Source organism: Cricetulus griseus, assembly GCF_003668045.3.
Source record: "Cricetulus griseus strain 17A/GY chromosome 1 unlocalized genomic scaffold, alternate assembly CriGri-PICRH-1.0 chr1_1, whole genome shotgun sequence".
Classification (NCBI taxonomy): domain Eukaryota; kingdom Metazoa; phylum Chordata; class Mammalia; order Rodentia; family Cricetidae; genus Cricetulus; species Cricetulus griseus.
Genome location: NW_023276807.1, coordinates 29,715,142 through 29,733,732, shown reverse-complemented (window position 1 = coordinate 29,733,732; position 18,591 = coordinate 29,715,142). Strand labels below are relative to the sequence as shown.

Genomic DNA, 18,591 nt, shown 5'->3' with positions numbered 1-18,591 from the left:
ACAATTTGAAACATGTCAGTCAATACTGGGGGACTCTCCCCTTGGCCTCCCATTCACAGGTCATTCAGCATCACACCTGAACACAGATGCATACGTGGGGAAACACCACAGGAGTGTGTCTATGTAAACCAATCCCTAGGTCAGGCAGTGGAATAACTCACTGCGTCTGAGTCTCTTAACATCTCTGGTCTGTGAACCCTGTTTAGAAATAGACACCAATTTCCTCTAATCTATGCTCTGTACCTGAGACTTGAACCCTGAGTTGGACGTCTGTAACACAAGTCAATCTCCCTAAGTTTTCCTAGCATTCAGCTGGGATGGCCAGTGTTTCTCCTGCTGTTCAGGCTGCTGAACGATTGCCTGCTTAGACACAATAGTTCTGTCCTCTGGGCCTTTTCCTCCTAGATTCTAGATGGCTTCTGCAGTCAGACCATCTGCACATATGCCTATGCCTCTTGGTGGCTATAGGGAAGTTACTGACACTCAGTGGACCTCTGGGAATAAGGACAGTGTCGACATCATAGGACTGTTACGAGGCTCGAGTGAACTCCAAAATGGCCTAGGGTAAGTTCCAAGTCAATTTTAGTTATTATGATGTACAGGTTAAAAGCAAAGACTTGGACAAGGGAGATAGCAGGTGTAATGGCTGCCCTTGGCTATTGACTTGACACACTTGAGAGAGGGAACTTGAAAGAGGACTTTCCTTCATCAATTGAGGCCTGTGGGTGTGACGACTGCTGATTGGTGTAGGACATCTGAGTCCATTGTGGGCAGGACCACCCCTAGGCAGTCAGCCTACACTGTATAAGGAAGGTAGCTGAGTGAGCAAGCCAGAGGGAGCAAGGCAGGAAGCAGTGTTCCTCTCCACTTCAGTTTCTGCTTTAAGTTTCTGCCTTGGCTTCCCTGGATGATGGACTGTAAGCTATAAAATGAAATAGATCCGCCAGGTGGTGGTGGCGCATGCCTTTAATCCCAGCACTCAAGAGGCAGAGGCAGGCAGATCTCTGTGAGTTCGAGACCAGTCTGGTCTACAACAGCTAGTTCCAGGACAGCCTCCAAAGCCACAGAGAAACCCTGTCTCAAAAAAGAAAGAAAGAAAGAAAGAAAGAAAGAAAGAAAGAAAGAAAGAAAGAAAAGAGATAGATCCTTTCCTTCAAGTGGCTTTTGGAAACAAACCAGAACAATGCATAAAAGCACTTGCTGTGTAAGCATGAGTACCGAAGTTCAAATGCCCAGGACCCAGGTTAGAAGTTGGGCATGACCTCACACCCACACAACCCCAGCAGAGTTGGGAGCAGAGAGAGGAGGAGAACTGGGGTTTGCTGGTTCTCAGCTTAGCTCTTTACCAAGAAGTTCAGCAAGAGCTTCTGACTCAAGGGAATGAGACAGAGAGTGTCTGTACAGGACACCAAACATCCTCCTCTGACCTCCACACACGCAGGTCCACACCTCTGCCCACAGCCATGCACATGCTCTCTCCACCCCAGAAACAGGGACTCTACTGATGGTACGCTCCAATCTCAGCTCCACCATTGAATAGCAGTGTGACCTCAGATTATTGCATCTCTATGGCTCTCTCCTATCAGGAGCATGGGGATAATATAGGTTGTTGGAAAGGTCGAATGATTACTATAGGTATAGAGCAGAAAGCTTTGGTTGTGCAGAAGCACTGTCTGGAATCAGATGCCACATTGCTGTGGGATACTCGTCACCTGTCTGTACTGTGCTACCTAGTTTTTCTCAAGTCCATCCTTTCCAACACCCATCTGTGGTGAACAGTCCATTTTGCTGATGGGATCAATCCCCACTCAGCAGTAGTAACCAAACCTTCCCCTTGCCTTGACCTAACATGGCTTTTTTTCTTTCTCATTGCTTCCTGCCTGCAGGGAGACTCCTGGGATATCCCACAAAGCAAGCTCCCGCTAAGGCTCAGTGAACAAACTTCATTTCTTAGAAGATTTCCCAGATGGACCCTACTCACAGGGATGTGTCATCTCCTATGATCGCCACACATCTCTGACGGCCACACAATGCTAAGCGTATCCTGGGTTTGTCTGCTGTGATTTTCCAGTTCATTTGCTGTTGCTCAACTCAACAAAATTCCTAAGATGTATCACACACTGCACACCAGGACAACCAATGGTGCTATAACTATCCCCATTTCACTGATAAGGAAATGTAGGTGCAGGAGGTCAAATATGTGCCTAAGGTCACCGTGTTTCAGGACTCAGAATTTGAACTTAGCTAGCCTGACTCCAAAGTCTGCCCTTGCCCAGGAGGGCTTAGGAGACACACTGGGAAACAGGGCTCCTCGTGGGAAGCCAGTCTTCCCTTGTCTGATGCCTGTCTCCATGCCCTGCTGCCTCTTCCTCGCCTTCTCCTTTTCTTTCTTTTTCATTTTTAGTTTTCTCAAGACGGTGTTTCTCTGTGTAAGAGCCCCGGCTATCCTGGAACTCTCTCTGTAGACCAAGCTGGCCCTGAACCTAGAGATCTGCCTGCCTCTGCCTCTGAGTGCTGGAATAAAAGGTGTGCATCACCCTACCCTGTTCCCTTTCTCCTTTTCAACAAACAGTTTCCGAGGCTGGTCCCCCTCTCCTTTCTAAGCTATAATTTTTGGAATTTATCAGCTGTTTTGTGTGTTCGCCTCCGCGAAGTCCTTAAGAAACGTTGGCTGAGGAGAACATTAAAATGTGTAAGAAGTGGGGGTGGGAAGGGAACATGTACCCGAGAGACATGATGGATGGTGACTGGAATGTCAATAGCCCAATTGTTGCTTCCTCTACAGTGAGGTTGTTGTAGAGGAATGTGAGCACACAGGAACTGACGTCACACGGGCGATGTATAGGGTGGGTACACAGGAACTGAAGTCACACGGGCGATGTATAGGGTGGTTCCTGGCAGTGTCCCCTGCTGCTGGTTTGGCCCTGTGCCCAGGCAGAAGGAAGGGTCTACCCTGCAGACCTGGGGGCTGGGGAGAGGCTAGCCACCTAAGTCCTGAGATGTGTTGAGGGGCTCAGACAAATCAAAAGGAGGCAGTCTCAGAGGGCTGTGCTTGAACAGCTCTCCTGGGTCATGTCCTCATGCTTCCTGTTTACTGGTGGGACCCCAAAATCGCTGCTGGCTAAGGTGTGTTAAAATGTCAAGTACATTTCACTTTGAATGCAGAGTATCTTGAGTCTTTGTGAGGACAGAATTTTGCCCTCCTTCCCACAGACTGGTTTGGGCACAGCTATTGGTTTGGGGCCTTCACCATGTGTGAAGGTGTCTTTGAGGAGTCACAGCTTTCTCAGCTCTTTATAGTAACCATCTGGAACTTTCTGGACACATCTTTGTAAGGTACTGCTGCCACATCTTGTCCCCGCCCACTCTGCTGTATAGTACCACCCAGAACTGGGCTGTTAGGTGCTAAGACCTTGATTTGAACAGGCAAAGGCTCGAATCACATCACGAACTGACTCCCCCTGCCCTCTCCTACTATTAGCTGGGAAAGTCGTCTGCTCCGCTTAAGTTTCCTTTCCTGCATTCTAAACGGTAACCTGTGCAGAGGCGTACGAAGAGCCTGGCATGGCCACAGCAGTGGTGTGTACTCGTGTGTCTGTCCTGTCCTGGGCTCCCTGGGACTGCCCTTGCCATCCTGAGTCTTCAGGGGGTTCTAGTTCAGGTAACTGAGACCCTACACTTGCTTTTTCTACTAAAATTCGTTTTCTGGCTAGAATAGCTAAGGAGGGAAAATTGGTCCAGCCAGAGGATCGCACAGCTCTGGGGTATTTTCAAGTAATAAAAAACAGCTCCCACTTGGATCTGTCTACACACTCTATGCAAAGTTCTCCAGATGAGGTTGTGAACCACAGTTTCCTCCACTGGGGATTTCCTAATGGCAGAGTTTCAGCCAGAAGAGACAGGCCACCAATTCCAGGAAAAGCCCCACCTTTCATACAAGATGACTTTCCAAATAATTTTGGTGGCTGTCGGATGGCCTGGAGTTGGAGAAGGTAATCAGTCAGGAAGGAGAGGTGGTGTGTGTGCGCGCATAGGTATGCGTGTGAGTGAGTGTGCGTGCATGCATGTGCGCATGTCTGTGTGTGTGTGTGTGTGTGTGTGTGTGTGTGTGTGTGTGTGCACACGAGTGCACATGCATATCTGTGTGTGTCCCCATGTACATGTGGATGCTAGAGGTTAACTTTAGATGTCTTCCTCAGTTACTCTACACCTTAGTTTTTGATATAGGGTTTCCCTTTTTCACCCGAGGCTGACCAGTTTGGCTGGGCCAGCTGGAGGTGAGTGACAGGGAGCCTCCTGTCTCAAGCCTCCCCCAGTGTGCGATGACGAGCATCCACTACTACATCTGGCTTTTTCATATGGATGCTGGGGGTCAAACTTGGTTCCTCATTCTTGCCCAGTAAGAATAACTCAGCAATTGAGCCACCCCCGCCCCCCGCCACAGCTTAAAAGGTGGGAATGAAAATCTAAAGGGACAGAAGGTGACAAGATATTCACCAGAGAGTCCAGGTGCCCCACATCTCAACTGCCATCACCAGAGCCTGCCCCTCACTCCTTTTGCTAGCCTAGAATGCCAACGTAACCCTTTGCTTCTGAGTGGAGAACTTGGAACTACCTTACCAAGATTCCCCACAGAAGGCTAGCAGCACACATGGACAATAAGGACCAATTCAGAAGCCCTTGGCGTAGATGATTCTTTACAACAAGCCAGAGAAGGGGATGTTGTTTATTCCCATTTTATATAGAGGGCATAGGTTCAAAGACACAAGGAAAAAGCTGGACTTCAATCCACGTGTGATGCCAGGTTAGACATGCACAGATTGTCACTGTGAGCACAATAACTTGAGTTGCTTCTACAAGAGAGGTTGGGCTAACCTCAATGAGGAAATCACCTCAAGCTCTTGCATGAGACACCACATCTTCTGAGTAACCAGTGCTGTACTGGTGCAAACGTTCCTTCCTCGATCTAATGAGCAGACTGGCATGTTCTCCAGACTCGGTTGTACCCCACAAAGGCTGCCTCATCTCCTGCCTAGGTTGCATCCCACAAACTGGGGTTTGGGAGAAGAGACATATGTGCATCCCTCAAGTCATGAGAGAAAAAATTGAAAAGAACAAAAAAGACATAGACCAAAACAAAAGACCCTAAATAGGGAAAGGAGGCAAGCACATAAAATCATTGAGAGGGTGAATCTTCATTTTCAACTTCCTGGATCAAGGAACACCTAGGAGACGGAGGTACATTTCCGGGTGTGTCTGCAGAGGCATTTCCAGAGAGGATAGCCAGAGAACAGACCCACCATGGTGTGGCTGGCACTGACCCTATGGTAGGGGGTGGGGCAGCAGTGGGGATGGGGTAGAAAGGGGAAAGAAGAAAGACACCAGCTTTTGTGATACTTAGTGTCACAGCTATTGTGATGCACATTTTGTGGTCCACTGTGCCATCCCTCCACCAACTAAAGTCTCTAGAACTGTGAGCCAACATGAAAACTTTCGTCTTCATGTTGTTTATGACAGATATTTGTTATAACGTCAAGAAAGCTGGTAAACACGGTGATGAAACAAAATGCTGAAAGCAAAACCAAATCTCACTAAATGTGAATAAATTATACTCCCTGAATCAAATTCCAGTTTCCTTATATGAAGTCCAATAGAAGAAAATAAATGTCTCAAAAACAAGTTTTTATTTACCTGGGAGTTATTAAAACTTTAGCAATAGTGATACACAGACTAAAACAGAACAATTGGATGCCTGCTATAAATAAAAACCAATTAAATTCTCATAACAACCATAGGAAATGGGCACTACTATTAGCATGATTCTGTAAATGAAGAGAAGAAGCTGAACTGCATGTCTTATCTCCCAGCCAGCAATGGGCCTTGCCTCTACTGTAAGAAATGGGATAAAGAAGCCCACATGGAGCAATATACCCATTCCTCCTTTTACTTAGCTGAATGCCTCCCAAGCTTCCAAAGACAAAGGACCTGCATTATTCCCCGGGGAAGAATCTTAGACACTACCTGTGGCCCTTTGGCAATGCTGGCCTTTGTCACACACACACACACACACACACACACACACACACACACACACACACACCGATTAAAGGCTTTTGAACCATGCTGCAGGCTGATGCTCAGGTAAAGTCCTTTGAGAGCACATTTGCTTCACAGCTTTCCAAATCTGCTTTATCACTGGCAGCTTCAGTGTGAAGCCTCAGCCTAGCAGGCGACATGATGTTGTCACCTACAGAGTTTACCATCAAGAACCATGCAATTGAACTATGCTGTTTTTAAATCTGACTGCTATAAGTAAATTTACAACTTGGGGTTGATTTGTATTCATAGCTTTCCTTAACTGCACAAAGCCCATCATGGGGAGTGGTGAAAGCAGTGTAGTGAAGGAGGCTGGGCTGGCCAATCTCCTGACACTACTGCTGATTTCAGACTGCAGGAAGTTGTAGCCCAGTAAAGACACCAATGGCTGCCTACATTTCTAGGTAGCACTGCCTCAGAATCCCCTCCTACACCATGTTGTAAAAGAACTGCTTTCTGATTTTGACCTCACCAGGAAATCAAAGAACCAAGATAAGGAAATCACTGCAGATGCGGCTTTACTCACCAAAGGGTGAACCATGGGCTGTACAGTCCTGCTCCACGTCGCTTCTGGAGAACATGTCACAATAAGCACCAAGAAGAACGCAACTGTCCTTGGCGCTTGCATTTCTTCAGATTCGAGTTGTTTTGCCTGAAATGGAAATATGAAGCTTTAGAGACACAGCGATTGATTTATGAAACAGGAAAGAATGGCCAGCCGCTGTCTGGAAAGCCACACCACACAGGACCTTTTCAGTGGAGGGGAAGGGGAAGGGCACAGACGATCAAACTGAGACACAAGCTTTGTCTCAGCGGGGAGATAAACACATCAGGGAGGCTGGGGAGGGGAGGGTGTTTGGGGGTTGTTGATGCTAGTAAGTAAAGCAAAAGTAGCAGGTTTGCAGGTTCAGTTCCTGCACACATGAAGGAGTGTGGGATGAATAAAAGAGAGGAGAAAATGAGGCTAAAGGGAAAAAAAGCAAGAAAAAGAGATGGGCAGTTTAGTAAGAGATACCATTAGGCCTGGGAGATGGTGCAGAGTGCAAAGTGTTTGATGCACAACACGAGAACAGGATTTTGCATCTCCAGCCCCCATGGAAAGCCAGGCAAGGCAGCACCATCTATAAATCCAGTGCTGCTATGGACAGATGTGAAAGGAAATGAAGAGAATCTCCGAAAGCCCCTGACCAGCAACCCTGGTGTACACAGCAGTGAACGTTAAAGAGAGCCTGCCTCAAACAAGCTAAGGCTGGACACTTGAGCTTGTCCTCCAGTCTCCATGCATGCAGCATGCATGTGCCCACCCCACATACAAAGATACACACAGAGAGACAGGAAAACTCTCTTTAATGTAATCCATGGCATTGACTATACCATGAAAGCATTTGGCGAACTTGCCTCACGTTTGCTACACCACTGCGCTTTGATATTTTGATGTCTACCCTATTCTATCTTAACTTAATTTTTTTTAAATTTTAATTTCATAAGCAACCCATTCGGTTGGCTTTTTGATCATATTAATAGGCTAGGACTTATTAGTATTTAGTTATAAAAACACCAGTTTTACTTTATAACACTATTTATATCATGGAACAAAACATATATGATATTAATGCCATAAAGTATCCTAGCAGACATGCTAATTTTAACACGCTCTCTGTATAATGCTTGTTATGTATATAGGAGCCTTCTTCTAACCACATTAATCATTCTTGTATTTGAAGATCAGAGCAATAAACTCAAACCAAGTACATCCAGGAATCAAGAGAAATGACTTGGTATAAATCCTCTCTTTTCTGACTTTGTGTGCATGCACAATGTGTACACAGGTTGACTCATCTATGCATGCACATAAGGAGGCCAGAGGTCAAGGTCAGGAATATTTCTCTGCAGTGCTCCACCTTACTTTGAGGCAGGTCTTTCATTGACCCCGGAGCTCACTGACTGACCCAACTGGCTGGTTGTCAAGGGCCAGGAGCTGCCTGTCCACCTCCGAAGTGCTGAGATTATCGAGGCATGGGTACTAGGTATTGATACCATGGTAACATGTTTGTTATCAGTGGGCATGTTACCCCCTGAGCCACCTGCCCAGCCCTCTCACTGTCGTTTTCTAAGCCCACATGATATGTGCCAGTGAAAAGAGCCACAGACCAAGACGGGAAATTTGGATTAGGGTCTAGGATTAGAGTCCTCATCGTGACCTGTATGCTTGACTAAATCTTCCGTGTCTTGACCCCAATACTTCACCTGTAAAGCGGGGATCATGATACTTCCTCCCTAATTCTCTCAGAATTTCCTGAGATGCAAATGAGATTAAAAGCCAGGAAGAGCTCAGGAGAAGAAGCACAGTGAATATGGGAATGGTTATCACCCCAAAGGTCAGTGAAGGGCAGAGAGCAGACATGGGAGAGCTGCAGACAGTACCAGAGGCTCAGGCTCAGGGTGCAACACTGATGAGGGCCAATAAGCAGGTGTCAGGAAGAACTGTATGTAAATCACCAAGAGCCGACTGCCTTTTCCTCCTCCAGTGAGAGGGAGGGAGAGCACAGCTTTGTGAACGCTCCACTTTGTACATGTGGCAATCGGCGCATTTTTCAAATTCTTCAGCTCAGTGATTTTAGGACAAGGCTTTCCAATTTCAGTGACAGAGACAGATACAACAGAACAGATGCATCTGCTTCAGGGAAGCTGTAGTGACACCTTCTATGGTCTTTATGTGTGTTTTTCATGTAGTTGTAGGCTGATGAAGTCCGCTGGCAGCAACTATCTCTAAGATGAGTCAGACCATCCTATATCTCCAAAGGATACTCCCTGGGGGGTTGGGGAGAGGGGCAAATCAATCTTCCCAGGTCCCAACAGAGTATATTGTATACTGATCAGCACCACAATGAGGCAATTAGTTAAGAGTGTGAGAAATAACAACAGAATAGTTAGAGAGCCTTCCCTAGCCCTTGACACTAGGGAGCGACTGGCACAGGGCGGACCAGAGCAAACCTCAGATCTTTACTTCCCAAATGCTTCAGTGAACCTTTTTTGTTTGTGTGTGTTAGAGTTCTGGTGAATTACAATGTCCCCAAATTGTCACATCTGATGTGCTAATATAAGGTCAATGGCCAACACAGTTCTGTCTCTCTCTACCTCTACCCTCCTTTGAGACTATTCTTGGTAAAGTAGACAGTCTTCTTTCTGTTAAGACATTCGGAGAAAACCATAATGTATGGTTTGACCTGGATATGTGTGTGTGTGTGTGTGTGTGTGTGTGTGTGTGTGTGTGTGTGTGTGTACACGCCCATGTGCGTGTATGTCCAAAGGGATAGGCTCTATCCTATGAATATTCTCTGGAATGAGTTAGCTACACTACTCAAAGATGAGGCATTGTTTGGGAAGAAAGAAGAAAACCACCACTCTGAAGGGAAAGCAATATTCTAAATAATTGTCAACTAATGTGACAGGGGTTTTGTCAAAGGGAACACAGTGTCAGCTGGGGATCACTTCAGTTATTGAGGTTCCTACCTCATCAGGGGAGAAGTGTGAAGCTGTAATTCCTCTCTGCATTGTCCCTGATCTTAACACATCTGCCTTCCAGCTCATAGGAGTTCTCACCTATGAGGAAACCAGCGGGGGCTTTGCAACTTAGCTTGTGAGCAAAATATCTACTCTGATGAAGTTGAGACCCAGGGCAGCCTCCCACATTCAACACCATGTGTGGGCACAGGTGCCTTCAGCTGTCATGGCCCTCTAGGTGCATATTGCTTCTAACATTCCTGGAGTAAAGGTCAAAGACTAGGAGACACAGGGAGAGCAAGATGTCATTCCCAATCTTTCTCCTAATGAAATTAGTCTACTATAAGCCATCTACTTGTGTGAGCTGACTGATCATTAGAACAACAGCTGGGAGACATGGTCTAATTCCCAGAGTTAACCCTGTCATGCTGAGCAACTTCCTGGTCAACTCAGACTCAGTCTTCCTGTCTGTGAAGTTTTAAGAAACAGAAAAAAGGGGAGTGCCTGCTGATGTCACATTCCAGGAATAAGTCACAGTGGTTCACAACAATACTTGGACCAGTACATGTCTGGCTCCTGCAGAGTGGTTCTGTACCAGGAAAGGTACAGTGAAGATCCAGCCTGTTCACCCAAACCTGAAAAACACCCTGCACCAAAGACTGACTCTTCGGCTAGTGTCCCACCAACAGTCCCAGCTAACTGTGGTTTTGTTACAGGCTAGGGAGTGGCAAGAGAGAAGAAAGCAAACAGGTCTCTTGCAGAGTTCAACTCCTGATCTTAAAATGGTCACATCTAGGTTGTCTGAGAATGCTCCCAACAGGGCCATTGTGAGATGTTTTTTGAAATGATTGGCTTGGTAAACTCCACACAGCTCTGCCTTCCCATGTTCTCTCATCGGCCCTTCACCAAATACAGTCAGCCATTTTGGTTTTTCAGATGAGGATGCCAAAGCTTAGGACTAACTTTATTTCACAGTCAGCTATGGATGGAGACAGTCAGAACCCAAGAAGTTACTGATGATTCTTAAAATTCCAGCTAATTACATTTTCCTATAGCCTGGTGAACCATATTGATAGAACATTGGATAATTGCAGGTGGTGATGGGATGACAGTCCCTAGCCAGGAGGGGGAGCTTAGCACAACCCAGTGTGTGGTAAGCTCTCTATAAAAGTGATGCCTTCTTGGGCACCATAGTGCAAGCCTTCCAGTATTCAGGAAACAGAGGGAGGAAGATGATGAGTTCAAAGGTAGCCTCAGTGACATAATAAGATATCACTAAAAATAAGAGAATTATCCCATTTAACCCTCTCGACAGACAACCCACAACCCTATGAGACTACTAAATTATTCCCACTTACTTTCCAGACATAGAAATGGAAGCTTTGTTCAGGGCTCACAGCCACACTGCTCATACCAGATAGGGGAGAAATCGATTACCAAGAGACCTATCCCACCAGAGAAAGCACTTGAACCAAGACAGTTTCTTGGTAAAATAGCAATGTTAGTAAGTGGATAATTTCCTCAAAATGGACCAGGCAACTGAAACATGAATCCTAGCCTCATATTGCCGTGTGATACAGGACAGGACACTTTATCTTCTGTGCCAGATTTTCCTTATGAACTAAGGCAAGGATTTGACAGACTCGATGATTGGAAGTAAATTACAGCAGTTGGCCTTCGAAAGTCTGTGACTGTCTTAAACTTGGACAATTCCTTACATGTTTTGTATCTCAGATGTAACCTTGCAGATTTTCTTCTAAGCCACCCCCCTCTAATGTGAGACCTGGCCCAGGCCTACCTGTCTGACCTGTGTACCATGGCAACAATAACTGTGACCCTTTTACTTTGGTCCACCTTTCTGAAGCACCTGTCTCCCTAGGCATTCCCTGCTTAGCTCTTAATGGTTTTCAAAATAAAAGTACCCTCACTGGTACCCAAGGCCCCCCATGACCTGGCTTTTATTTTTTTAATAATGTGTTTAGTAAGCATTCTCCATATTTCCCCATATTGATGTTGGCTGATACAGAGGTATCTAAAATAGTGAAAAAGTTTTTCTAGTGTTCATACAAAAGCAAAAAAGTCAAACAAAAACCATTCTTGAGGGTGGAGGGTAACCATTATCAGCAAACTATTTTTAAGTGTTTGCCATTTACTTGGTTCATTAATCTTCATCTCATAGGCCCAGGAGTCACCGTACATTCAAAGTTTACCCACCCACCACGTCCAGGAAAAGGCTGCCGCCTAATGCGAGTCCCTTGATGCATGCAGCTATAAATAGTCGTCCTATTCCCCAAACACCTACACACACTTATACACACACTTATGCAGCCCTGAGCCTTTCTGACTGCATGACATGCGTTGTTCCATAAAGCCTCGATTCCCTCTCCCATCTATTCATGTGTCCATTTATTAGGTCCTGACAAGGGCCAGGTGTTCTCCTGGGCTCAGGGAAGTGGCAGTCACCAAGACAGTGGGTCCTGTCTCCATAGAGCTTGGAGTCTAATAAAGCGGAGAGACATCATTAAGGAATCAATTACTCAAGTCGCTGTAGTATTAACAGTTCTTGAGCAGCTGTTATGTACCCAGTGCTGCACACCGGCTATATTTAATCACTTCTCCTGTATAACAATCCCACCGAAGTGTTTCAGGTGTGCTTTCTAGTTAACAATGTGATTTACAATGAACTGAGTCACAGAGCACTTAAACAACTTTGAGGAAGAATGTAAATGTAGGAAGCTGAAGTCCAGTGTGGATTTTAATCAGGGTGCTAAACTTTCTGGAAAACAAAAAGCAACTGCAAGAGGAACCGGACCCAGTCCTGGGTTTGTGAAAAGTACCCCAAGCACAATGTTTAAATAAGCTGAACCTGAAGCAGACATTTCAATTATCTTTGTGGGGGGGGAGGGGGGGGGAGAGAGTGAATTAAAAGAGGGTTCCAAGTAGAAAACACCATGTGCAAAGGCCCTCAAGTGGGACGGTGTGCCTGGACATCAAAGGAGCAGAAGACAGGAGCTGACATATCCTGTGTATTCACTTATGACCATACCAAGAGAGAATAATACAGAACAAAGCTCCTTGTCCAGATGATGGGCAATAGGTGACCATTTCAGGGGCAGTTTTACACACTGAGATTATTTCTTTGTTTCCGGGGATAATGTCAGGGTGATTGCCTATTCAACAAAGACTTGAGTTTGATCTCCAGAATTGTAAGAAAGCAAACAAAGAGAAAATAGCTTTGGGGTTGGGGAGATGCTTCAATGGGTAGAGTGTTTGCTGTGCAAATGTCAGGAACGGAATCAGGACCCCAGCACCTGTGTAAGGAAACTGAGCATGGTAGTATGTGTCTATAATCTGCCCTGGGGAGATAAAGACAGCAGCATTCTTAGGGCTCGATGGTGGTTATCCCATCTAGCCAATCGCAGAGCGGGTAGAATGAGTCAAAAACATTAATTAAAAAGAAACAGACAACCAGTGTTGACCTCTGGCCTCCATATACACATGAGGGTGTGCATTTACACACACACAAATACACACACACACACACACACACACACACACACACACACACACACACACACACACACACCATCTGCATGATGGTTGAGGATCTGAGAAGCATAGGGTGCTGTCCATGTGTAACCTCCAGAGCTACAGAAGTGCAGATTCAAAACCCGTAATTATAGCTTTAAGAGGCTCCCCACAGACCTGTATTTACAAGAGCAAACTTGATAAGACTTATCTTTGTTGACCTTATTTAATTCGATGACTCATCCCTGGCACATGCAGGATTATAAAGTAAATATTTATTCAACACAAACACGAAACACAATGCCAATTAAAGGGTTCTATTGAAGAGCATTTTTTTCCTATTTAATTTTCCTTTGCCTTGAAATAAGCTTCTGTGGCAGCATTGTGTCCCAGCAGCTCGGAGACTATCTGATTACAGAGGAGCATTTGTTTGTACACAATGGGATGGAGTTTTCCAAAACACACTCCACATGTGTTGATTCTTGATAACCCGTTAGCCTTCTTGCCTCCTTGTAAGTCACTGGGGATTTTAACATTAAGAGATTATCATCTGTAAGAAAACATGAAGTTCCTAACAGAACTCTTATCTACCCTATCTCCTAGCTTCGATGTTTCACAGAAAGGGGTTTCCCTGAGCCAGGGAGAACAATGTCAGGCAGACATTCCAACTGCAGCCAGGGGTAGCCTTGTGGTTGGCCACAGGGCTAGATTGAGAAGGAGTGTCTTTAAGCTTCACAGTCCTGTAGGCTTACTGCTGTTGGATGAGTAGTTAAACAAAACTAATGATGTGTGGCTACCCTGCAGCTTGGGTCTTCTGATGGGCCAGATCTTAACTATTTCATTGCTGGATTGTGAAAAACTCAGAACCATAGCAGTCTGTCATGTAATTTAAAATATTTCAACACATTGGGCTGGAGAACTGGCCTAGATGGTAAAGTGCTTGCTGTACAAACAAGGGGGCCTAAATTCAATCCCACAGTATCACACAAAAAAAGCCAGGCTCCGCAATAAGCATCTAGAATACTACGTGGAGCAAGAAGGACCCCTGTGCTGTGAGGAAACCTCAGAAATCTACAGGACCTCCCTGTAGTAGTTCAGTACTTATCTCTAGCATAGGTGTGGACTTTGGGAGCCCATTCCATATAGAGGAATATTCCCTGAGCCAAGACACACGGGGGTGGGCCTAGGCCCTATCCCAAAGGATACAGTAGACTCTGATGACACCCTATGGAAGGCCTCACCATCCAGAGGGAGCAGAAAGGATATGTGATAGGTAGGGTTTTAGTTGGGGGAGGGGGGAGGGGAGGCCCACACACACCACACACACAATATTCCAGCATGTACACAGTTACAGGGCTATCTAAGCCTTCTGAAGTTGCTCAGCCCTGGCCACCACACAACCTTCCTGCGATGTGGTGTGGCTACCTTGGGCCATGATCTTAATTCTCCCCTGAGGAACACTGTTGAATTTTAACAATAATGACTATGCCGCACAAAATGGCAAAAGAAATAATAATGATTTCATTTTTTCCTCCAGATATAACTACAAGACCTTAATGCTCCAAGATGTTTCCATTTGGACCATGTGACTTTAGTGCTTATTATACAAAGAATTTTAGCAAAAAGAACTTGACAATGTGTCCCCTCCTCTGTGACATCCCTCTCCTTCCCCTATCCCCCCTGCTCCTCTCCTTTTCTCATCCACCCAAACCACAATAACCGAATCCTACAAACACCTCTCCTTCCCTTTTGACTTTTCTTTCTTGACACCCTTGCTCTTGGGAGCTTGTGTAGTTCCACAGTTCGAACAGTCATTTTATGTGAGAATACTCTAGGCTTTATTTCTGCCTTGGCCTATTTGCTAAATACTAGGCACATAATTCCAGCTGTACTATTTCTGGCAGGGTCTAAATTGGACTCAGCTAGAATCCAATCTGCTGTCTTCTGTAGGACCACAGTCTTTTCTAACCATCTCTTCCTGGATTTGCTTCTTACTGGTTTGTCTCCAGATATGCAGACCCACAGTCCCACGATTATTCTTGGGCACAAGTAGATAGGGCTAGGAAGTGACATCCCACAGGTAAGTAGGTAGCTGATGACATTCTCAGAGGAGCTTATGGTTCTTTTGTTGGGCTTGGATGTCACCCCGTGACATCTGGATGGTGGCTATAATCTCCTGACTGCCCCCCTTTCCCTGACCACTTATCTTACACAATAGCAACTGGTAAGTTTTCTCTGGTGGAACTTTCCTCTGGATCACCACTGTACCTAATCCAAGCACTTCAGGCATTTTCAGATGCCCTGGAGATGGATGTTCAGGCAACACATGACAAATCACTGCAACCTAACACAAACCCAGCTCAGACAAAATCGTCTCCATGATATTTGGATACAGACAGGTCTACTTGCAAGATTCTACTGTAACTTCCTTAACAGAATATGGCACAAATATTAGCAGTAGATGTGGGTTGGATGGATTGCCACCTTTGACGGTCTCCTCCAATGGTTCTTGAGCACTGAGAAGTTTTTTTCTTCCTTTTTGAGTTTTGAGCATTGATTCCCCCCAATCCTTTAACTCAATAACAATAACCGCTACCATCCACAGACTAGATTTAAGGCTAAACACCCACACACATGAGGCTCACTTACTCTTTATGATCCTACCCTATGAAACCCACCATTATCCCCCACTTGTATAACGGGAAAACCAAAGCCTAGCTAAATTGCAGAATATACCCAGGTCACATAGCAGCAGTGTCTATTGCCAAAGCCTGAGTCCTTAACCTTTGTAGCATACCATCTCCAATCTTTTCTTCAGGATGCAGCCTTCTCTGAACTATGCCTGCATTTCTCTACCTCGCTACTTTTCTGGCCCAGCCTTGTGGATCTCTTAGCACTGCTTACTGTGGTGGTTTTTGGAGTGTGGCACGATAATTAGGTACATGAACTCTGCCCGAAATGTAATTTTGATCCTATTACCCACTATCTTTTTCTTTTAAGCAATTTACTTAAGCTTTGTATATAAATCCTCTCTAAAATAAGGATTATAATAACACAGGCCTGTCGGTACAACTGAAAAAAAAAAAAGCAATCTTCACAAAACCCTGGACACAGTGCTTGGAACACAGCAAGGACTCAGTAAATGTGTGTCAATCAAATCCTCAGAGCTTGCCCCTGAGCTCACCTTAAGAGTCTAAAGTAATTGTGGGACAAGGGTGCCTGCATTGTGAAACCTAGCAAGCCTCACTGGAGTGCCTGATTCCACTAGGCTGTGATTGTTAAAGACTTTATGTTTATGATTATCTTCTAGGAAGCAAGCAAGATTGCAGATCTTTTAAGGGTGGTGACCAGAGCCAAACAACGAGAACTGAAAATCAGAACTGGTAAATCACTTGTGCATGTACCATGTGCCCACAGCCAGTTCATGCGTTTTTACCGAGCATATCCTGTTTACTAGGACATTTAATCAGACTCCCTAAGATCTGCAAGTCTCAGGAGCTGATGTATCTGTGTCAAGTGAGTGGGGTCATTCCAGTTTGAACGGGAAAGACAATACCACTCTGGGTGGAGACAGGAACATCCTCTCCATCCTTGCCTGCCAGGATTCTAACTCATAACGCTCACTTCTGGGCACAGCCACACCTGTTCAGAATCATAACCAGGTGATGTCTCTGAATCTCACTTTAACCACTCCATCCTTCACAGCCAGGATTCCCACTGTCAGTCTGGGGGTGGCGTGGGGGGTGCATAATGGAACCACCCGGGAGACTAAAAGAAAACAATGCATTGCAAAGGTCCCTTCCAGAAAGGTTCTGATCCAACTGCCTCAGTGAAATGTGTGGACCTTGTTCTTTTTTGGGGAAACTCCTTGGTTGACAGCAACCAACAGCTGGCATTCTAGTCTGCAAATATCTAAATGATGCAATAATTGGATGCACTTTCACAATCCCCAGCAAAGCATTCACCATGCTGCAAAGTTAATACACTCAAGATAATCATGTCAATTCTTTGTTATCTTTTATCTTCACATTCCTAGCTAAGGAACGGGCTGAAGAGCTGAAAAGAGATCTGAATTCTTGGTCTCAGAGCCCTATGAGAGAGTCACTGTGTAAAGCTGGGCAAATTAGTTAGCTTCACTTTCATATTCTTTGAAATCTAAATGCACTTCTCATCTTTTGTTCAGTAAAGCAGGAATCAGACAGATGCCAGCTTTACCTGTGGCATGGAGAAAGAAGAGTCACGGGCGTCTTCTGAGAGTACAGAAGTTGTATATAAATGCAAGAGACTGAATTGAGACCTACAGATTGGCCTCACCACTCAGAAGGTGGCATCCTGCCTGAGCATGGACTGCCCTGACAGGTCCCTGAGTATGTGACTTCATTCTCTGTGCAGCACCAGGCTACCTGACATCCTCCAAGGTCAGTGTAGTGGGTGAGAGGATTCATTAGCTTAGCAACAGCTCTGAAGAGAGGACTGTGAAAAGAAGTCTAGCAGATAATCTAAAGCAGAATCTAAGATTCAGTAGTCCCACATGCCCCTCAGTTTCAGGGTGCAGACGTCTTGGAAATGTCAAGAAAATACCAACGATCAATTGAGTGAGTTGTTGTCACTCAGGGTTTTTTCATGTTTCCCTGTCTGTTTCTTCCCTGTTTCTGAAGGCCCTTCTCATTCTCTATGACCCATGAGGACCTGTTAACTGTGTTGTTTTTCTTAATCTTTTATCTTTGTACAACACACAGAGTGGGGGCAGAGAGAAGGCCTTTTTTACAGAAGATTAAAATATTTGAAAGTTGACCCATCAAGTAAAAATCAAATTTCCCCTGCCTTCACCTATTCTTCCCTTGGTCAACCATTTAGCTGTCGAACGATTGATCGGTCTATGCAGCCAGTTAATTCCTTTATTGCTCCCCGTTTTTCTTTCTAGAATAAGGCTAACTCTGATGTCCTTCAAAGCAGGTGTCCAAACCACGCCATGTTAAAGTTTCATCCTTGAGAAGATGTTATTAATATTGTTAAGTATTATTACATAGCAAAGTCAAAAGCAACACAAAATAGTAAAAAGAAGTGGAATTTTTGTCATATTTTCTAAATCCTGGGGAGCTATGCACGTTCCTCGCGTGTCAGGTTATCCCTCCAGGGAGGAGATATTGTCCTCAAAAGACTCTGACATAGAGAACGTGTAAGTCCCCATCCCAGCTTATTCTATTTTTTTTCCTTTTTTTCTTTTTCTTTTTTTTTTTTCTGAGATAGGGTTTCTCTGTATTGTTTTGGAGGCTGTCCTGGAACTTGCTCTGGAGACCAGGCTGGCCTCCAACTCACAGAGATCCGCCTGCCTCTGCCTCCCAAGTGCTGGGACTAAAGGCGTGCGCCACCAACGCCCCAGCTGTCCTGGCTTATTCTAAGAGCCAGGAAAAACAAAAATTTAAGCCTTTAGCTGGTACCACATAGAGTACTTGGTGGCAT

At 45.2% G+C, this 18,591-nt stretch overlaps 1 protein-coding gene across 1 annotated transcript in view; it reads right to left on the bottom strand.

Moving 5' to 3' along the window:
• Window positions 1-18,591, bottom strand: part of Adgrf5 (adhesion G protein-coupled receptor F5) — a 95,009-nt gene that overhangs the window by 47,058 nt on the left and 29,360 nt on the right. The window contains exon 2 of the mRNA XM_027387457.2: window positions 6,623-6,748. Coding sequence (XP_027243258.1) covers window positions 6,623-6,724 — 102 coding nt within the window. The 5' untranslated portion in view covers window positions 6,725-6,748. The remainder of the gene's footprint in view (window positions 1-6,622; window positions 6,749-18,591) is intronic.